Source organism: Mobula hypostoma, chromosome 30 (genome assembly GCF_963921235.1).
Source record: "Mobula hypostoma chromosome 30, sMobHyp1.1, whole genome shotgun sequence".
Taxonomy (NCBI): domain Eukaryota; kingdom Metazoa; phylum Chordata; class Chondrichthyes; order Myliobatiformes; family Myliobatidae; genus Mobula; species Mobula hypostoma.
Genome location: NC_086126.1, coordinates 894,463 through 909,547, shown reverse-complemented (window position 1 = coordinate 909,547; position 15,085 = coordinate 894,463). Strand labels below are relative to the sequence as shown.

The 15,085-nt window shown below is 49.6% G+C and overlaps 1 protein-coding gene across 21 annotated transcripts in view; it reads left to right on the top strand.

The window, feature by feature from the left end:
- The window catches only part of LOC134339799 (neurexin-2-like), a 1,323,723-nt gene that overhangs the window by 576,379 nt on the left and 732,259 nt on the right, over positions 1–15,085 (top strand). For all 21 annotated transcript variants that reach the window (XM_063036594.1, XM_063036593.1, XM_063036589.1 and 18 more), the window contains 2 exons: positions 2,966–3,139; positions 7,561–7,680. In XM_063036594.1, coding sequence (XP_062892664.1) covers positions 2,966–3,139; positions 7,561–7,680 — 294 coding nt within the window. The remainder of the gene's footprint in view (positions 1–2,965; positions 3,140–7,560; positions 7,681–15,085) is intronic.

Genomic DNA, 15,085 nt, shown 5'->3' with positions numbered 1-15,085 from the left:
AGAAGGTGGTCAGTACATGGAGTGAGCTGCCATTACTAGATGAGGCAGGAACATTAACAACTTAAACAAGTGGATGAGGCAAGATGAAGCCTTTCAGCTATAGCAGAAGCACTCTGTTCAGTATTTTGGGAAGGTGACTCACCCAGGCCTTCTTGGGGTAAATAAGGAATGAACGATAATTGCTGCACGCTGCTGGCTGTGCCCAGAACCTGGGGCTGAAAAGAGAAGTCTCCCAGTGTCTGCCACTCCTGGTGAACTGGTGTATGGGCCACTCTGTTAACCATTCAACATTCATCCAGACCTCACCACAAGAACAAGGGAGGGGGGTTGTTTTCACAAAAATAAGTTTATTGTAACTTTCCATTACTACAATGCTGCAATACAACTCAGAGACTCCAACAGACATGTGTTGCTGTGGTAACACTGCTGATACAACTAGGCCTCAGGCTCCACCCACTCCGAACCCCACATCCATTCCGGGCAAAGCCAGCACTGCTGAGGAGACAAAGCTGTTGGGCACAGGGACTTACTATGTGGCGCTGTAGGTAGTCGCCCAGGCCAGAGGCACTGTCCACTGCTGAATCCTACTGCAAGGCGGTCAGCCTGTGTGCTGGGCCGGTCGTTCGGAGGCCACGCGTACGTGATGAGGGCTCCACCCTGACCAAAGATGTACGTGGTGCCAGCTGTCGAGAGAACAAACAGACAAGCAAGACCCAGTTAGACCAGGACCACCGTTCCCTCTAATTGTTTTGTTACCGCTGAGCGGACCAACCGTTGCTCTGAGCAGGAATGTTTTTACATGGCGTATCACTTTAATTGTTTATATGTTACGAAAATTCCAGCTACGCGGCAGCAGAGGCTATGTAAAGTGCGCGGGAGCATTTCAGTTACTTGCGACCACGCACCCGCACAGCTTCGAGGGAGCAGCGACCGGGACTGTGTTGGAAATCTCTTGGACAGTGGCTGCTTAGCTCTGTCTCTAACCCACACTGTCCCCGACCTTTAATTCTCATTACAAAAATACATTTATTGATTCAAGAATATTAAATATAATTTTCATTAGAGAAGTGTAAAGGAGAATTAAGTAATTGTTAACACAAAATAAGTAATTGTTTTTTTCCAGATCCAATGCAGCACAAAAAAAACCACAAAAGGTAACGAACACAATAATCATGATAACATTGCAGGATCCTGGGGCAGTTTAACTCAATCTGATTACTTACACAGACACAGTCGAGGCAAACATCATTCACCAAGATCTTGCTTTAAAATACAAACTCATAAAGAAACCATTCCTTAATATAAGTACAAGACTGATCCAGTTTTAGAGTCAGAATCCTACAAATTATATTACGATCGAGCCATCATTACAGATGGGGCAATCCACAATAACCGTCTGGATATACTATTACAAGATAAACAAGCAAGAACAACTTACTTAACAGATGTAGCCATTCCAAACACACATAACTTACGGAAATCATCAGTGAAAAACACCAGAAATATGTTGAATTAAAAGAGGAAATTGAAAGGCTTTGGAACATGAACAGGGTATCATTGTCCCACTAGTAATATCTACAATTGGTATCATCCCAAAGGCACTACACAATAACATTAAACAATTAAGCCTACACAGCAATATTGATGGAATCTTCAGAAAGCCACAATACTAAACACCACTAGAGGAGTCCGAAAGTTCCTAGCGATTGAGAAATGAGTGTGCTTGGCTATGCCCGTACCTCAGGTTTTACCAGCCTGAACTGAGAGAAAAAAATTAATAAAAAAAACATTAAGTATAAATGCATCAGATAGCTTATACCTTATACATAGGTTGATCGTACGTTCATAAAGTGACACTAGGCACAGGAGTGTCTGTACAGAAGGTGACTGACAGGAAAATGGAGGTGGTGGGGGCTGCAGGGGTGGGTTCGTGGGTGGAGCAGACTTACTGCTTGGGGAAAGTAACTGCTTTTGAGTCTGGTGGTCCTGGCGTGGATGCTGTGATGTAAAATGGGTGTGAGAGTTACGAGTTCTCCTGACGTCGATAACAGTCTCTGTCTTGTTGACCGTGTGGACTGTGGACTGTATTGGACATCTCCCTGACAGTGACCACCACGCTCTGTCTCTAACTCACGCTGTCCCTGCACAATGCTGTCTCATTACGATTATGACAGCTTTACAATTCCACTATGCTACAAGAAAACACTGACACGTAAACATACACTGAATTAAAACGTTCCCATGCCAATCTAGGATAACCTGTAGTGCTGAATGGTCCAGGAACACATTCAGGGTACCCGTGGACCGTTTCCCGCTCCATGGTTACCTGGGTAGAAACATACCCCCAGAGCATTGCCAGGGAGTCCAGCTGGGCAGGACCCTCCACTGCTCATTTCCAGGACTCATGAATAACTATCTGAGCCAACCACTGGAGGCAGGGAGAGGGTACGGCCCAGTCCATCACTGGGGCAAACCCTCCCCAGCATTGAGCACGTCTGTACAGCGCACTGTGGTAGGAAAACAGCACTCATCGAGGACCCCCGCCAACCAGGCCGTGCTGTCATTAGGAAGAAGGTACAGGAGCCTCAGGATTCACACTGCCAAGTTCGGGAGCAGTGTTTACCCCTCAACCATCAGGCTCTTGAACCAGAGTGGATAACTTCATTCAACTTCACCTGCCCCATCACTGAACTGTTCCCACAACCCAAAGACTCACTTTGAAGGACTCTTCATCTCATTGTATATATTTGTACAGTTTGTCGTATTTTGTACGTTGTCCGCCCTGTGTGTGGCGTTTCACTGATTCCATTGTGTTTTTTTGTACTGACTGTGGATGCCCACGAGGAAGTGAATCTGAACTTTGGCCTTTGTAAGCTGAAGTGCAGGAGGGCCTTGGCGGGTGTGTGTGAGGGAATGTTTCTGAGTGACACTATGCTGACATGAGTGACCCTCTCTCATTGTGTAGGGGAGCTGTATGTCGGTGGACTCAGCAAGGGCATGTTCAACAACCTCCCCAAGCTGGTTGCCTCCCGAGAGGGCTTCCAGGGCTGCCTGGCCTCCATCGACCTCAACGGACGCCTGCCGGATCTGATCGCCGATGCCCTCCATCGAGTGGGGCAGATCGAGAGAGGATGCGGAGGTACGGTTTGCGGGGGGGTTGGGGGGTGATGAGAGGTGGGTTCGTAGCTTCCAGTTGGTGATATCGAGCTGGATCAGTTCCACTGGCGACATGATAGAGATGCACAAGATGATGAGAGGGGACAGCCAGAGACTCGTTCCCAGGGTGGAAATGGCTAATACCAGGCGGCATAATTTTAAGGTGACTGGAGGAAGGTATAGGGGGGATGTCCGAGGTAAGATTGTACACAGAGAGGGGTGGGTGTGTGGAACGCACTGCCAGGGAAAGCAGTGGAGGCAGATACATGAGGGACATTCGTGAGACAGGCACTTGGATGATAGAAAATGGACTTCTGTGGGAGGGAAGTGTTAGGTTGATCTTGGAGTAGGTTAAAAGGCTGGCAGAACATTGTGGGCCGAAGAGCCTGTACTGTGCTGTAATGTTTGAAGCAGCTTCTCAATGTTGGTTCCATATGGGACTGGGGAACTTTGCTGGCCTTTGAAAGGTTAATCTGAAATAGTTGAACTAATGTGACCTAGAGCATCAGAGAAATGGGGAAATCTCACTCGCTGTGCATGGAGACATGGGGGGGGTGGTGTGGGACAGGGACTGGTTTGGGTTGCCAGTGGAAGGTGATGTGGGAGGGAATGGTTGCTGATTGTGGCATCTTGCTGTGCATGGGGGGCATGGGGGTTAAGGATTGGATTTGATTGCCAATGGAGGGTTGTATGGGAGGGATGGGTTGCTGGGTGTGGGATCTTGCCGTGCACAGGGGGCATGGGGGTTAGGGATTGGGTTTGATTGCCAATGGAGGGTTGTGTGGGAGGGAATGTTGCTGATTGTGGCATCTTGCTGTGCACAGGAGTGAGGGTGAGGTTGTTAGAAGGACATCACCTGTTGTTCTGGGCCATGGGCCAGAGTTTGGGTGAGGGAGCTGGGACAGGTTGCCTTTGCTCTAGACCATGGGCCAGAGAGGCAGCCGCAGGAAAAGGTGGCTGGTGGCCTCCCCTATCCCTTCAGTTCAGCCTCTCACTCGTGGAGGGTCCACCAGGAACGGACTGGGGGCAGGAACACTTGTGTGCTGGAGGGAAGGAGCTGGCACAGGGAGGGAGAACAAACTGACCGGGGCTGTTGTCTGGGTGGGACACCGTGCCCACCGGGGGATCTGAGAGTCCCAGCAGCAGCTCACTGCCCCTCTGAGAACAGTGTCGTTAAACAACAGGGGGCAGATCCATGTGGGGGGGGGGAACACCTGAGTCCGTGTGAAGATCTGGTCAGGAGGGGTGTGGGAATGGGGAGAGGGTGCAGAAATGGGGAGAGGGTGCAGAAGAGGTTCACTTGGATGCTGCCTGGATGAGAGAGTCTGCTATAACGGCAGATTGCACAGACCTATTTTCTGTGGAGCAGCAAAGGCTCAGGGAGACCTGACAGAGGATTATAAGATTTTGTGATGCATGGATGGAGGATGCATTCAGAAAACATTTCCCAAGGCAGACATATTCAATGTTAGAGATCATGCATTCAAGGTGAGAAGGGGTTTAAAGGGAAGATGCAGAGCGAGATTTTTTTACACAGAGTGGTGGGTGCATGGAATGAGCTGCCAGGGGTGGGGGGTGGAGGCAGATACGATAGAGGTATTTGACAGTTTGTTAGACGGACACATGAATGTATAGGGAATGGACCATGAGCAGGGAATGATGGGATAATAACCTTGAGCAGGGAATGCTCGGAGATGGACCATGTGCAGGGAATGGAGGGAGATGGACCATGTGCAGGGAATGGAGGGAGATGGACCATGTGCAGGGAATGATGGGATATGGACCATGTTCAGGGAATGGAGGGAGATGGACCATGTGCAGGGAATGATGGGATATGGACCATGTTCAGGGAATGATGGGAGATGGACCATGTGCAGGGAATGGAGGGAGATGGACCATGTGCAGGGAATGATGGGAGATGGACCATGTGCAGGGAATAATGGGATATGGACCATGTTCAGGGAATGATGGGAGATGGACCATGTGCAGGGAATGATGGGAGGTGGACCATGTGCAGGGAATGGTGGGATATGGGCCATGTGCAGGGAATGGAGGGTGATGGACCATGTGCAGGGAATGGAGGGAGATGGACCATGTGCAGGGAATGATGGGAGATGGACTGTGTACAGGGAATGATGGGAGATGGACTGTGTGCAGGGAATGATGGGAGATGGACTGTGTGCAGGGAATGATGGGAGATGGACTGTGTACAGTGAACGATGAGAGATGGACCATGTGCAGGGAATGATGGGAATGGACCATGTGCAGGGAATGGAGGGAGATGGACCATGTGCAGGGAATGATGGGATATGGACCATGTGCAGGGAATGATGGGAGATGGACCATGTTTAGGGAATGATGGGAGACTGACCATGTACAGGGAATGATGGGAGATGGACCATGTGAAGGGAATGGAGATGGACGATGTGCAGGCAGACTATAGGCCTTACTTTCGGTAGGCCTTTGACCAGGTCCCGCATGGCAGGCTGATCTGGAATGTTAGGTCACATGGGTTCGGGGGAGCTGGTGAGGTGGATTCAGAATTTGCTCAGTGATAGGAAGCAGAGGGTGATGGCTGAAGTTCGATGCTCGAATGAAGCCTTGTGACTAGTGGGTTGCCCGAGGGGTCGGTGTTGGGATCTCTGCTATTTATTATTTATGTAAATGTGAACGATTAGCAAATTGGCTGATGACATTGACACAGGAGTCTTCACAGCGAAGCAGATTACTGTGAATTCCAAAGAGATCTTGGTCAGTCAGGGAGAGAGGCTGAGGAAGGGCAAATGGATTTCAATCAGATGCGTGTGAGGTGAGGCATTTTGGACGGACAAACCAGGGTAGGACTTATTCAGTGAATGGCCGGGCACTGATGAGTGTTGTGGATCAGAGGGACCTGGGAGTATGAGGACAGTTTGCTGAGTGTGACTGGGTAAGTAGATCGGCTGGTGAAGAAAGTGTTTAGTGCTCTGGCCCTCATCAGTCAGGGCGTCGAGGTTAGCACGAGGGAAATAATGTTGTAGTTATACAAGCTGGTGAGGCCATGCTTGGAGTGCTGGGTACAGTTTATGTCACCCTGTCACAGGAAAGGCATTGTCGAGCTGGAGAGTGTGCAGAAGAGATTTACGAGGACGCTGACTGGACTCGAGGGTCTGAGTTATAGGGAGAGGTTGGCCACACTGGATCTTTATTCCCTGGAGAATGAGGGGTGACCTTATTGAAGTTTATAAAATCATGAGGGGTGTGTGTACCGTGGATGGTCACAGTCTTTCCCCCAGGGTCGGGGAGTCCAAATCCAGAGGGCACGGACGGAAGAGAAGAGGGGAGAGATTTAAAAGAGACCTGAAAAGAAACCTCTTTACACAGAGGGAGGTGAGTAGCTGGAACGAACTGCCCGAGGAAGGAGCAGGGGTGGTACAATTACAACGATGAAGAGGCATTTGGATAGGGATGTGGAGGGGAGGGGCCGGGAGGGTTATGGGCCGAACGCGGGCAAATGGGACTAGCAGTGAGGATGTTGGGATCAGTATGGGCCAGTTGGGCTGAAGGGCCTGTTTCCATGCTGTGTGACTGTGATTGGTGGAGATGGGTGCTTGATAGCATCAACCTGGTGGGCTGAAGGGCTTCTTTCCATGCAGGTTCTCTGAGAAGGGATTAGTTTGGTAGGACATGCTGGTGAAGGGTCTACTTCTGGGCCGTACTGTTCCACGGTGGGTGAAGGGCCTGTTTTTGGGTTGTACTGTTCCATGATGGGTAAGGGGCCTGTTCCTGGGCCGTACTGTTAATAGAACATAGAACATAGAATAGTACAGCACAGTACAGGCCCTTCGGCCCACAATGTTGTGCCGACCCTCAAACCCTGCCTCCCATATAAGCCCCCACCTTAAATTCCTCCATATACCTGTCTAGTAGTCTCTTAAATTTCACTAGTGTATCTGCCTCCACCACTGACTCAGGCAGTGCATTCCACGCACCAACCACTCTCTGAGTAAAAAACCTTCCTCTAATATCCCCCTTGAACTTCCCACCCCTTACCTTAAAGCCATGTCCTCTTGTATTGAGCAGTGGTGCCCTGGGGAAGAGGCGCTGGCTATCCACTCTATCTATTCCTCTTATTATCTTGTACACCTCTATCATGTCTCCTCTCATCCTCCTTCTCTCCAAAGAGTAAAGCCCTAGCTCCCTTAATCTCTGATCATAATGCATACTCTCTAAACCAGGCAGCATCCTGGTAAATCTCCTCTGTACCCTTTCCAATGCTTCCACATTGTTAGAACTGGACACAGTACTCCAAGTGTGACCTCACCAGAGTTTTATAGAGCTGCATCGTTAGAGCTGTTCCTTGGTGAGTTAAGCACCGGTCTCCCCATGACATCTCACTCACCTGCAGACTCCTCTCCTCCGCAGGCCCCAGTACCACCTGCCAGGAGGACTCGTGCGCCAATCAGGGGACCTGCATCCAGCAGTGGGAGGGCTACACCTGCGACTGCACCATGACGTCCTTTGGGGGTGCTCTCTGCAACTACCGTGAGTACAGCGGGCCTCCCGTGAGCCAAATGGGCAGGGAGCAGCCACCTCTCCATAGTGCTACTCCCCCTCTTTCACTGCCTTCCGGCTGTGGAAGGAAAGAACAGTGGGACCCTCTTTATCGCCCAGGGAGCATCCGGCCTACCGTGGTGACAGGTCTGAGGGTTATGTGGGAACCACTGCAACTCTTTTAAACAGCACCACGAGCAAGCTGCTGATTTCCCCTCTCCATTAGCGGCGGCTAGCTTGACACTTTTCCGGCTCGGATTTCAGAGCTTCACTCCTGGCACCCTCTGGAAGCACGGGAGATTCCTCCGGGTGCTCCGTGCCAGTTCGTAGCTTATAATTGGCCTTTGTAAATTGTCCTGTGGTTATGCTAGGGTTAAATCGGCGTGGTGTGGCTCAAAGGTGTGGAAGGGCCTTGTTCCCCACTCGATCTCTAAATAAAAATAAATCCCCCTCCAAAGTGAGAGGCTGGAGAACGATGCTCCCCTCAGCGTGATGTGGGTCCCACTGTCAACGCCCGTCTTCGAATGTCCTTGGTTTGAGCGCGTGCCTTGTCTCTTCACGGTTTGCTGATTCGAACAAGAGACTGGACTTCTTTTTGGCTGCGTTCCCGACCGTGGGCTGGCCAGATACGTGCTGTGCTGCTGAAGAGGGACAGGGCAGACGTGGGGTTGCTGTGGGTGTTCAGGCCAATTGCTGAGCGATGGCACGCAGCAGTGGTGTTTCTGTGGAATGGTCATTATAATCAATTTGATGTTTTAATTGATAGCAATTCAGCCGGCTAATTGACTTTCAGGCCACTGTGGGGATGGTACGGTGTTGTTTATCTGTACACGGACAGACAAAGGCACCTCACTGGGTGCAGGAACTGTTTTACATTATGTAGGGAATGGCAATCTTTCTCTCTATATTTCTTTGTCTGTTCCCCCCCATCCCCCCTCCCTCTCTCTCTTTCTCTCTCTACCCCCCCTACCCCCACTCTCTCCTCTTCTCTCTGCCTCCGAGCCTCTCCCGGTTGTTTGCCTGTAGTCACATGGACTGTGAGGCGATGTGGTGTTGTAATGTATGTGGAAACACCCATTCCTCAGGGCGGACGTATGCTCCGGGGCCGACTCCAGTTCGGTGGTCAGTCTGCAGCCGTCAGTGGGACGAGAGAGTGAGGCACGGGTGTCCGTCCGTCCCTCGACCCTGGGGATGCCCGTAGAGGGGCAGAGACCCTCACTGGGGAGGGCAGAGTGAACCCTGTGCTGTCGCGAGCCTGACTCCGGACTATTGTGGTTATGAGATTCTGGGGTGGAACTCTGAGAAGGGATTAGGGAGGGAGGGTATTACCAATTCTGATACAGCATGGTCGGGGGGGTGGGGTCAATCACGGTTAGGCAAGCAACACTGCACTCCCCACATCCTCCATCACCGTGGGCAGGAGTGGCCCTTCTGTGCCAGTCTTGGAGGGTCTGTCCTCCAGCACTGGACCCTCTGCAGAATGAGGTGCCTCTTTAATCCTCTGCCTCGCCTTCTCCCCTCACCACCGGCCTAACTGATTCCGGCTTCCAGAAGGCCCAGGCCTTTCGGTGCGTCACACAACGTCGAGAGCGGTGCAGGGAGCTGAACTCGCAGAGTATGGTTGCCCGACCGGTTGCAATCAGCTTTGTGCAGTGGAGTACCCTCTCTCGTGCTGTGTGTGTGATGATATTGACTGTACCCTTTCTAGTCCTAACCAGATATCAGAGGAGTCTACCAGAACCCTCACTGTCGGGAGATGATACCACTTCTAATGATGTTTCAATTCACATAATCACATTAGTGTCTTCACTGAAGACAGTAATCACCCTTTCAAATGGTGAGTCCCATCTCCCAATCAGGGAAGAGGTACTTACAGCCAGCCAAGCGGATTAACCAGAGCTGTTTTCTTTAAAATATTCTCTTTGAGGAGTGGAATCTTTAACAGAGATGATAATTCTACAAAGGATTTCCAAAACACAAGTACCATCCTTACAAAACACCAATTGTCTGTCACGAGAAGCAGGTGATTAGTATTGGCTTATTGTCTATGGGCTACAGTGAAGAGCTTGTCTTGTGCACTGTTCAGAGATGAGGAGGAATTTCTGTAGCCAGGTGGTGGTGAATCCACACAAAACATAGAAGATAGAATAGTACAGCACAGTACAGGCCCTTCAGCCCATAATGTTGTGCCAACCCTTAAACCCTGCCTCCCATATAACCCCCACTTTAAATTCCTCCTTATACCTGTCTAGCAGTCTCTTAAACTTCACTAGTGTATCTGCCTCCACCACTGACTCAGGCAGTGCATTCCACACACCAACCACACTCTGAGTAGAACACCTTCCTCTAATATCCCCCTTGAACTTTCCACCCCTTACCTTAAAGCCATTTCCTCTTGTATTGAGCAGTGGTGCCCTGGGGAAGAGGCGCTGGCTATCCACTCTATCTATTCCTCTTAATATCTTGTATGCCTCTATCGTGTCTCTTCTCATCCTCCTTCTCTCCAAAGAGTAAAGCCCGAGCTCCCTTAATCTCTGATCATAATGCATACTCTCTAAACCAGGCAGCATCCTGGTAAATCTCCTCTGTACCCTTTCCAATGCTTCCACATCCTTCCTATAGTGAGGCGACCAGAACTGGACACAATACTCCAAGTGTGGCCTAACCAGAGTTTTATAGAGCTGCATCATTACCTCACGACTCTTAAACTCTATCCCTCAACTTATGAAAGCTAACATCCCATAAGCTTTCTTATCTACCCTATCTACCTGTGAGGCAACTTTCAGGGATCTGTGGACATGTACCCCGAGATCCCTCTGCTCCTCCACACTACCAAGTATCCTGCCATTTACTTTGTACTCTGCCTTGGAGTTTGTCCTTCCAAAGTGTACCACCTCACACTTCTCTGGGTTGAACTCCATCTGCCACTTCTCAGCCCACTTCTGCATCCTATCAATGTCTCTCTGCAATCTTCGATGATCCTCTACACTATCCACAACACCACCAACCTTTGTGTCATCTGCAAACTTGCCAACCCATCCTTCTAACCCACATCCAGGTCGTTAATAAAAATCACGAAAAGTAGAGGTCCCAGAACCGATCCTTGTGGGACGCCACTAGTCACAACACTCCAATCCGAATGTACTCCCTCCACCACGACCTTCTGCTTTCTGCAGGCAAGCCAATTCTGAATCCACCTGGCCAAACTTCCCTGGATCCCATGTCTTCTGACTTTCTGAATAAGCCTACCATGTAGAACCTTGTCAAATGCCTTACTAAAATCCATATAGATCACATCCACTGCACTACCCTCATCTACATGCCTGGTCACCTCTTCAAAGAACTCTATCAAGATTGTTAGACACGATCTGCCCTTCACAAAGCCATGCTGACTGTCCCTGGTCAGACCATGAATCTCGAAATGCCCAGAGATCCTATCTCTAAGAATCTTTTCCAACAGCTTTCCCACCACAGACGTAAGGCTCACTGGTCTATAATTACCCGGACTATCCCTACTAACTTTTTTGAATAAGGGGACAACATTCGCCTCCCTCCAATCCTCCGGTACCATTCCCGTGGACAACGAGGACATAAAGATCCTAGCCAGAGGCTGAGCAATCTCTTCCCTCGCCTCGTGGAGCAGCCTGGGGGATATTCCGTCAGGCCCCGGTGACTTATCCATCCTAATGTATTTTAACAACTCCAACACCACCTCTCCCTTAATATCAACATGCTCCAGAACATCAACCTCACTCATATTGTCCTCACCATCATCAAATTCCCTCGTATTGGTGAATACCGAAGAGAAGTATTCATTGAGGACCTCGCTCACTTCCACAGCCTCCAGGCACATCTTCCCACCTTTATCTCTAATCGGTCCTACCTTCACTCCTGTCATCCTTTTGTTCTTCACATAATTGAAGAAAGCCTTGGGGTTTCCTTTCCCCTACTCGCCAAGGCCTTCTCATGCCCCCTTCTTGCTCTTCTCAGCCCCTTCTTAAGCTCTTTCATGCTACCCTATGCAGTATTCCTCAATAGACCCATCTGATCCTTGCTTCCTAAACCTCATGTATGCTGCCTTCTTCCACCTGACTAGATTTTCCACCCCACTTGTCACCCATGGTTCCTTCACCCTACCATTCTTTATCTTCCTCACCGGGACAAGAGATCCCTAAACATCGACCACATGTCCACAGTATATTTCCCTGCAAAAACATCATCCCAATTTACACCCGAAAGTTCTATCCTTATAGCCTCATAATTTGCCCTTCCCCAATTAAAAATTTTCCTATCCTCTCTGATTCTGTCCTTTTCCATGATAATGCTGAAGGCCAGGGAGCGGTGGTCACTGTCCCCCAGATGCTCACCCAGTGAGAGATCTGTGACCTGACCTGGTTCGTTACCTAGTACTAGATCTAGTATGGCATTCCCCCTAGTCGGCCTGTGAACATACTGTGACAGGAATCCGTCCTGGACACACTTAACAAATTCTGCCCCGTCAAAACCCTTGGAACTAATCAGGTGCCAATCAATATTAGGGAAGTTAAAGTCACCCATGATAACAACCCTGTTATTTTTGCACCTTTCCAAAATCTGCCTCCCAATCTGCTCCTTGGTATCTCTGCTATAGAATACTCCCGATAGAGTAGCTGCTCCCTTCCTGTTCCTGACTTCCACCCATACTGACTCAAAAGAGGATCCTGCTACATTACCCACCCTTTCTGTAGCTGTAATAGTGTCCCTGACCAGTAATGCCACCCCTCCTCCCCTTTTCCCCCCTTTCTATCCCTTTTAAAGCACTGAAATCCAGGAATATTGAGAATCCATTCCTGCCCTGGTGCCAGCCAAGTCTCTGTAATGGCCACTACATCATAATTCCATGTATGTATCCAAGCTCTCAGTTCATCACTTTTGTTCCTGATGCTTCTTGCATTGAGGTACACACATTTCAGCCCTTCTGCCTTACTACCTTTACACCGTTTATTCTGCTTCTCTTTCCTCAAAGCCTCTCTGTATGTTGGACGTGGCTTTACTCCATGCACTATACTTGCAGTTCTCGCATGACCTTCATCCTCCTCCACCTCACTACCTGCTCTAACACTCTGGTTCCCCCCCCACCGCAAATCTAGTTTAAACCCCCCGGAGCAGCACTAGCAAACTTTCCCGCAAGGATGTTAGTCCCCCTCCAGTTCAGGTGCAAACCGTCCTATCGGAACAGGTCCCACCTTCCCTGGATCAAAGCCCAATTGTCCAGAAACATGAAGCCCTCCTGCACCAACTCCTTAGCCACGTATTCAGCTGCATTATCTTCCTATTTCTGGCCTCACTAGCACGTGGTACGGGTAGCATTCCTGAGATTGCAACCCTGGAGGTCCTGTCCTTCAACTTTGCACCTAACTCCCTGAACTCTCTTTGCAGAACCTCCTCCTCCTCCTTCCTGTCCACGTCATTGGTCCCTTCATGGACCATGACATCTGGCTGCTCACCCTCCCTCCTGAGAATACCGAGAACTCGATCCGAGATATCACGAATCCTGGCACCAGGGAGGCAACAGACCATCCGGGATTCTTGATCTCTCCCACAGAACCTCTTATCTGTCCCCCTAACTATCGAATCCCCAATCACTACTGCTCTCCTCTTTTCCCTCCTTCCCCTCTGAGCTGAGGGCCGTGTCTCGGTGCCAGAGACGCAACCACTGCACTTTGTTTCTGGTAGGTCGTCCCCATCAACAGTATCCAAAACGGTATACTTATTGTTGATGGGAACGGCCACAGGGGTGCTCTGCTCATTCTGTCTATTCCCCTTCCCTCTCCTGACAGTCACAAAGCTACCTGTCTCCTGACTGTTAGGGGTAACTATATCCCTGAAACTCCTGTCTATTTCTGCCTCTGCCTCACGAATGATCCGAAGTTCATCCAGCTCCAGCTCCAGTTCCCTAACTCGGTTTGTCAGGAGCTGCAGCTGGATGAACCTTTTACAGGTGTAGTTATCAGGGACAATTGTGCTTGCCTTGACTTCCCACATCCTGCAATCGGAGCACTCGACTGCCCTAACTGCTGCCTCCGTTACCTAGTCCTAAGTTAAATTAGATTAATTAAAGGAACTTACCCGGCCTTACCTCACTGGGAGCAAACTTGTTCTCAGCCTCTGCTCACCGAAGCCTCTCAAGCCAAAGCCTTCCTACTCTGTCTCCCACTACTCTGTCGCCTGCTCCTACGTCGCCCGCTCCGTTAATCTGCTCGCTTTTTAAACTCTCCCGCTGTTCTCACGGGCTGACCTTCACGCGCTTGCACAGTCGTGCCCCGTTCAAACTGCCGAAGAAAAAAATCTGTGGAATTCGTTGCCACAGATGGCTGTGAGGTGAAGACATTGAGTATATTTAAGGGTTCTTGGTGAGTCAGTGCGTCAGTGGTTACGGTGAGAAGATAGGAGGGTGGGGTTGAGAGAGATGATAAATCAATCATGATGGAATGCTAGAACAGGTTTTATGGGCTGAATGGCCTATTCTGCTCCTGTACATTACTGTTTTCTTATTGTCTCATGGCCAGGGATACAGTGAAAAGCTTGTCTTGCATACTGTCCACACAGATCAGATCATTACACAGTGTCTTGAGGTAGAACAAGGTAAAGCAATAACAGAATGCAGAATAGAGTGTCACAGTTACAGAGAAAGTGCAGTGCAGGCAGACAATAAGGTGGAAGATCATTATGTAGATTGTCAGGTCAAAGAGTCCATCTTATCATACTAGGGATCTGTTCGAGAGTCTGATAACAGCGAGTAGAAGCTGCCCTTGGGTCTGGTGGGACGAGCTTTCAGGCTTTTTCATCTTCTGCCCGATGGGAGGGGAGAGGAGAGAATATCCGGGTGGGTGGGGTCTTTGATTATGCTGTCTGCTTTACTGAGAAGTGTGGAGAGGGGGGAGGCTGGCTTTTGTGAGGTGCTGCGCTGTGTACTCAGCTCTCTGCGGTTTCTGGCAGTCTCGGGCAGAGTGGCTGTCGTACTGAGACGGGCTGCATCCAGACAGGATGCTTTCTGTGCTGCATCGGTATGAACTGGTGAGGAGAAATGCCAAATTTATTTTGCCTTCTGAGGAGGTGCGTCTGGCCAGAGGTGTCTTCCTGGTTGAGACCAATCTGCCGTTTCATCTCTGTAACACTGAACAACCCTTTATTTATACTGATTTTTAATTGGTTCGTCTAGTAATGACTTGCCTGGCAGGAATATTGTTTCTCCTCTTGAGGTAAACAAAATTATTCAGATTCAGATTAACTTATCACGCGTGCATCGAAACATAGAGTGAAATGTGTTGTTTGCGTTAAAAACCAACACAACCTAAGGATGTACTCGGGGAAGCCTGCAAGTGTCACCACACAGTCTGGTGCCAATGTGACATGC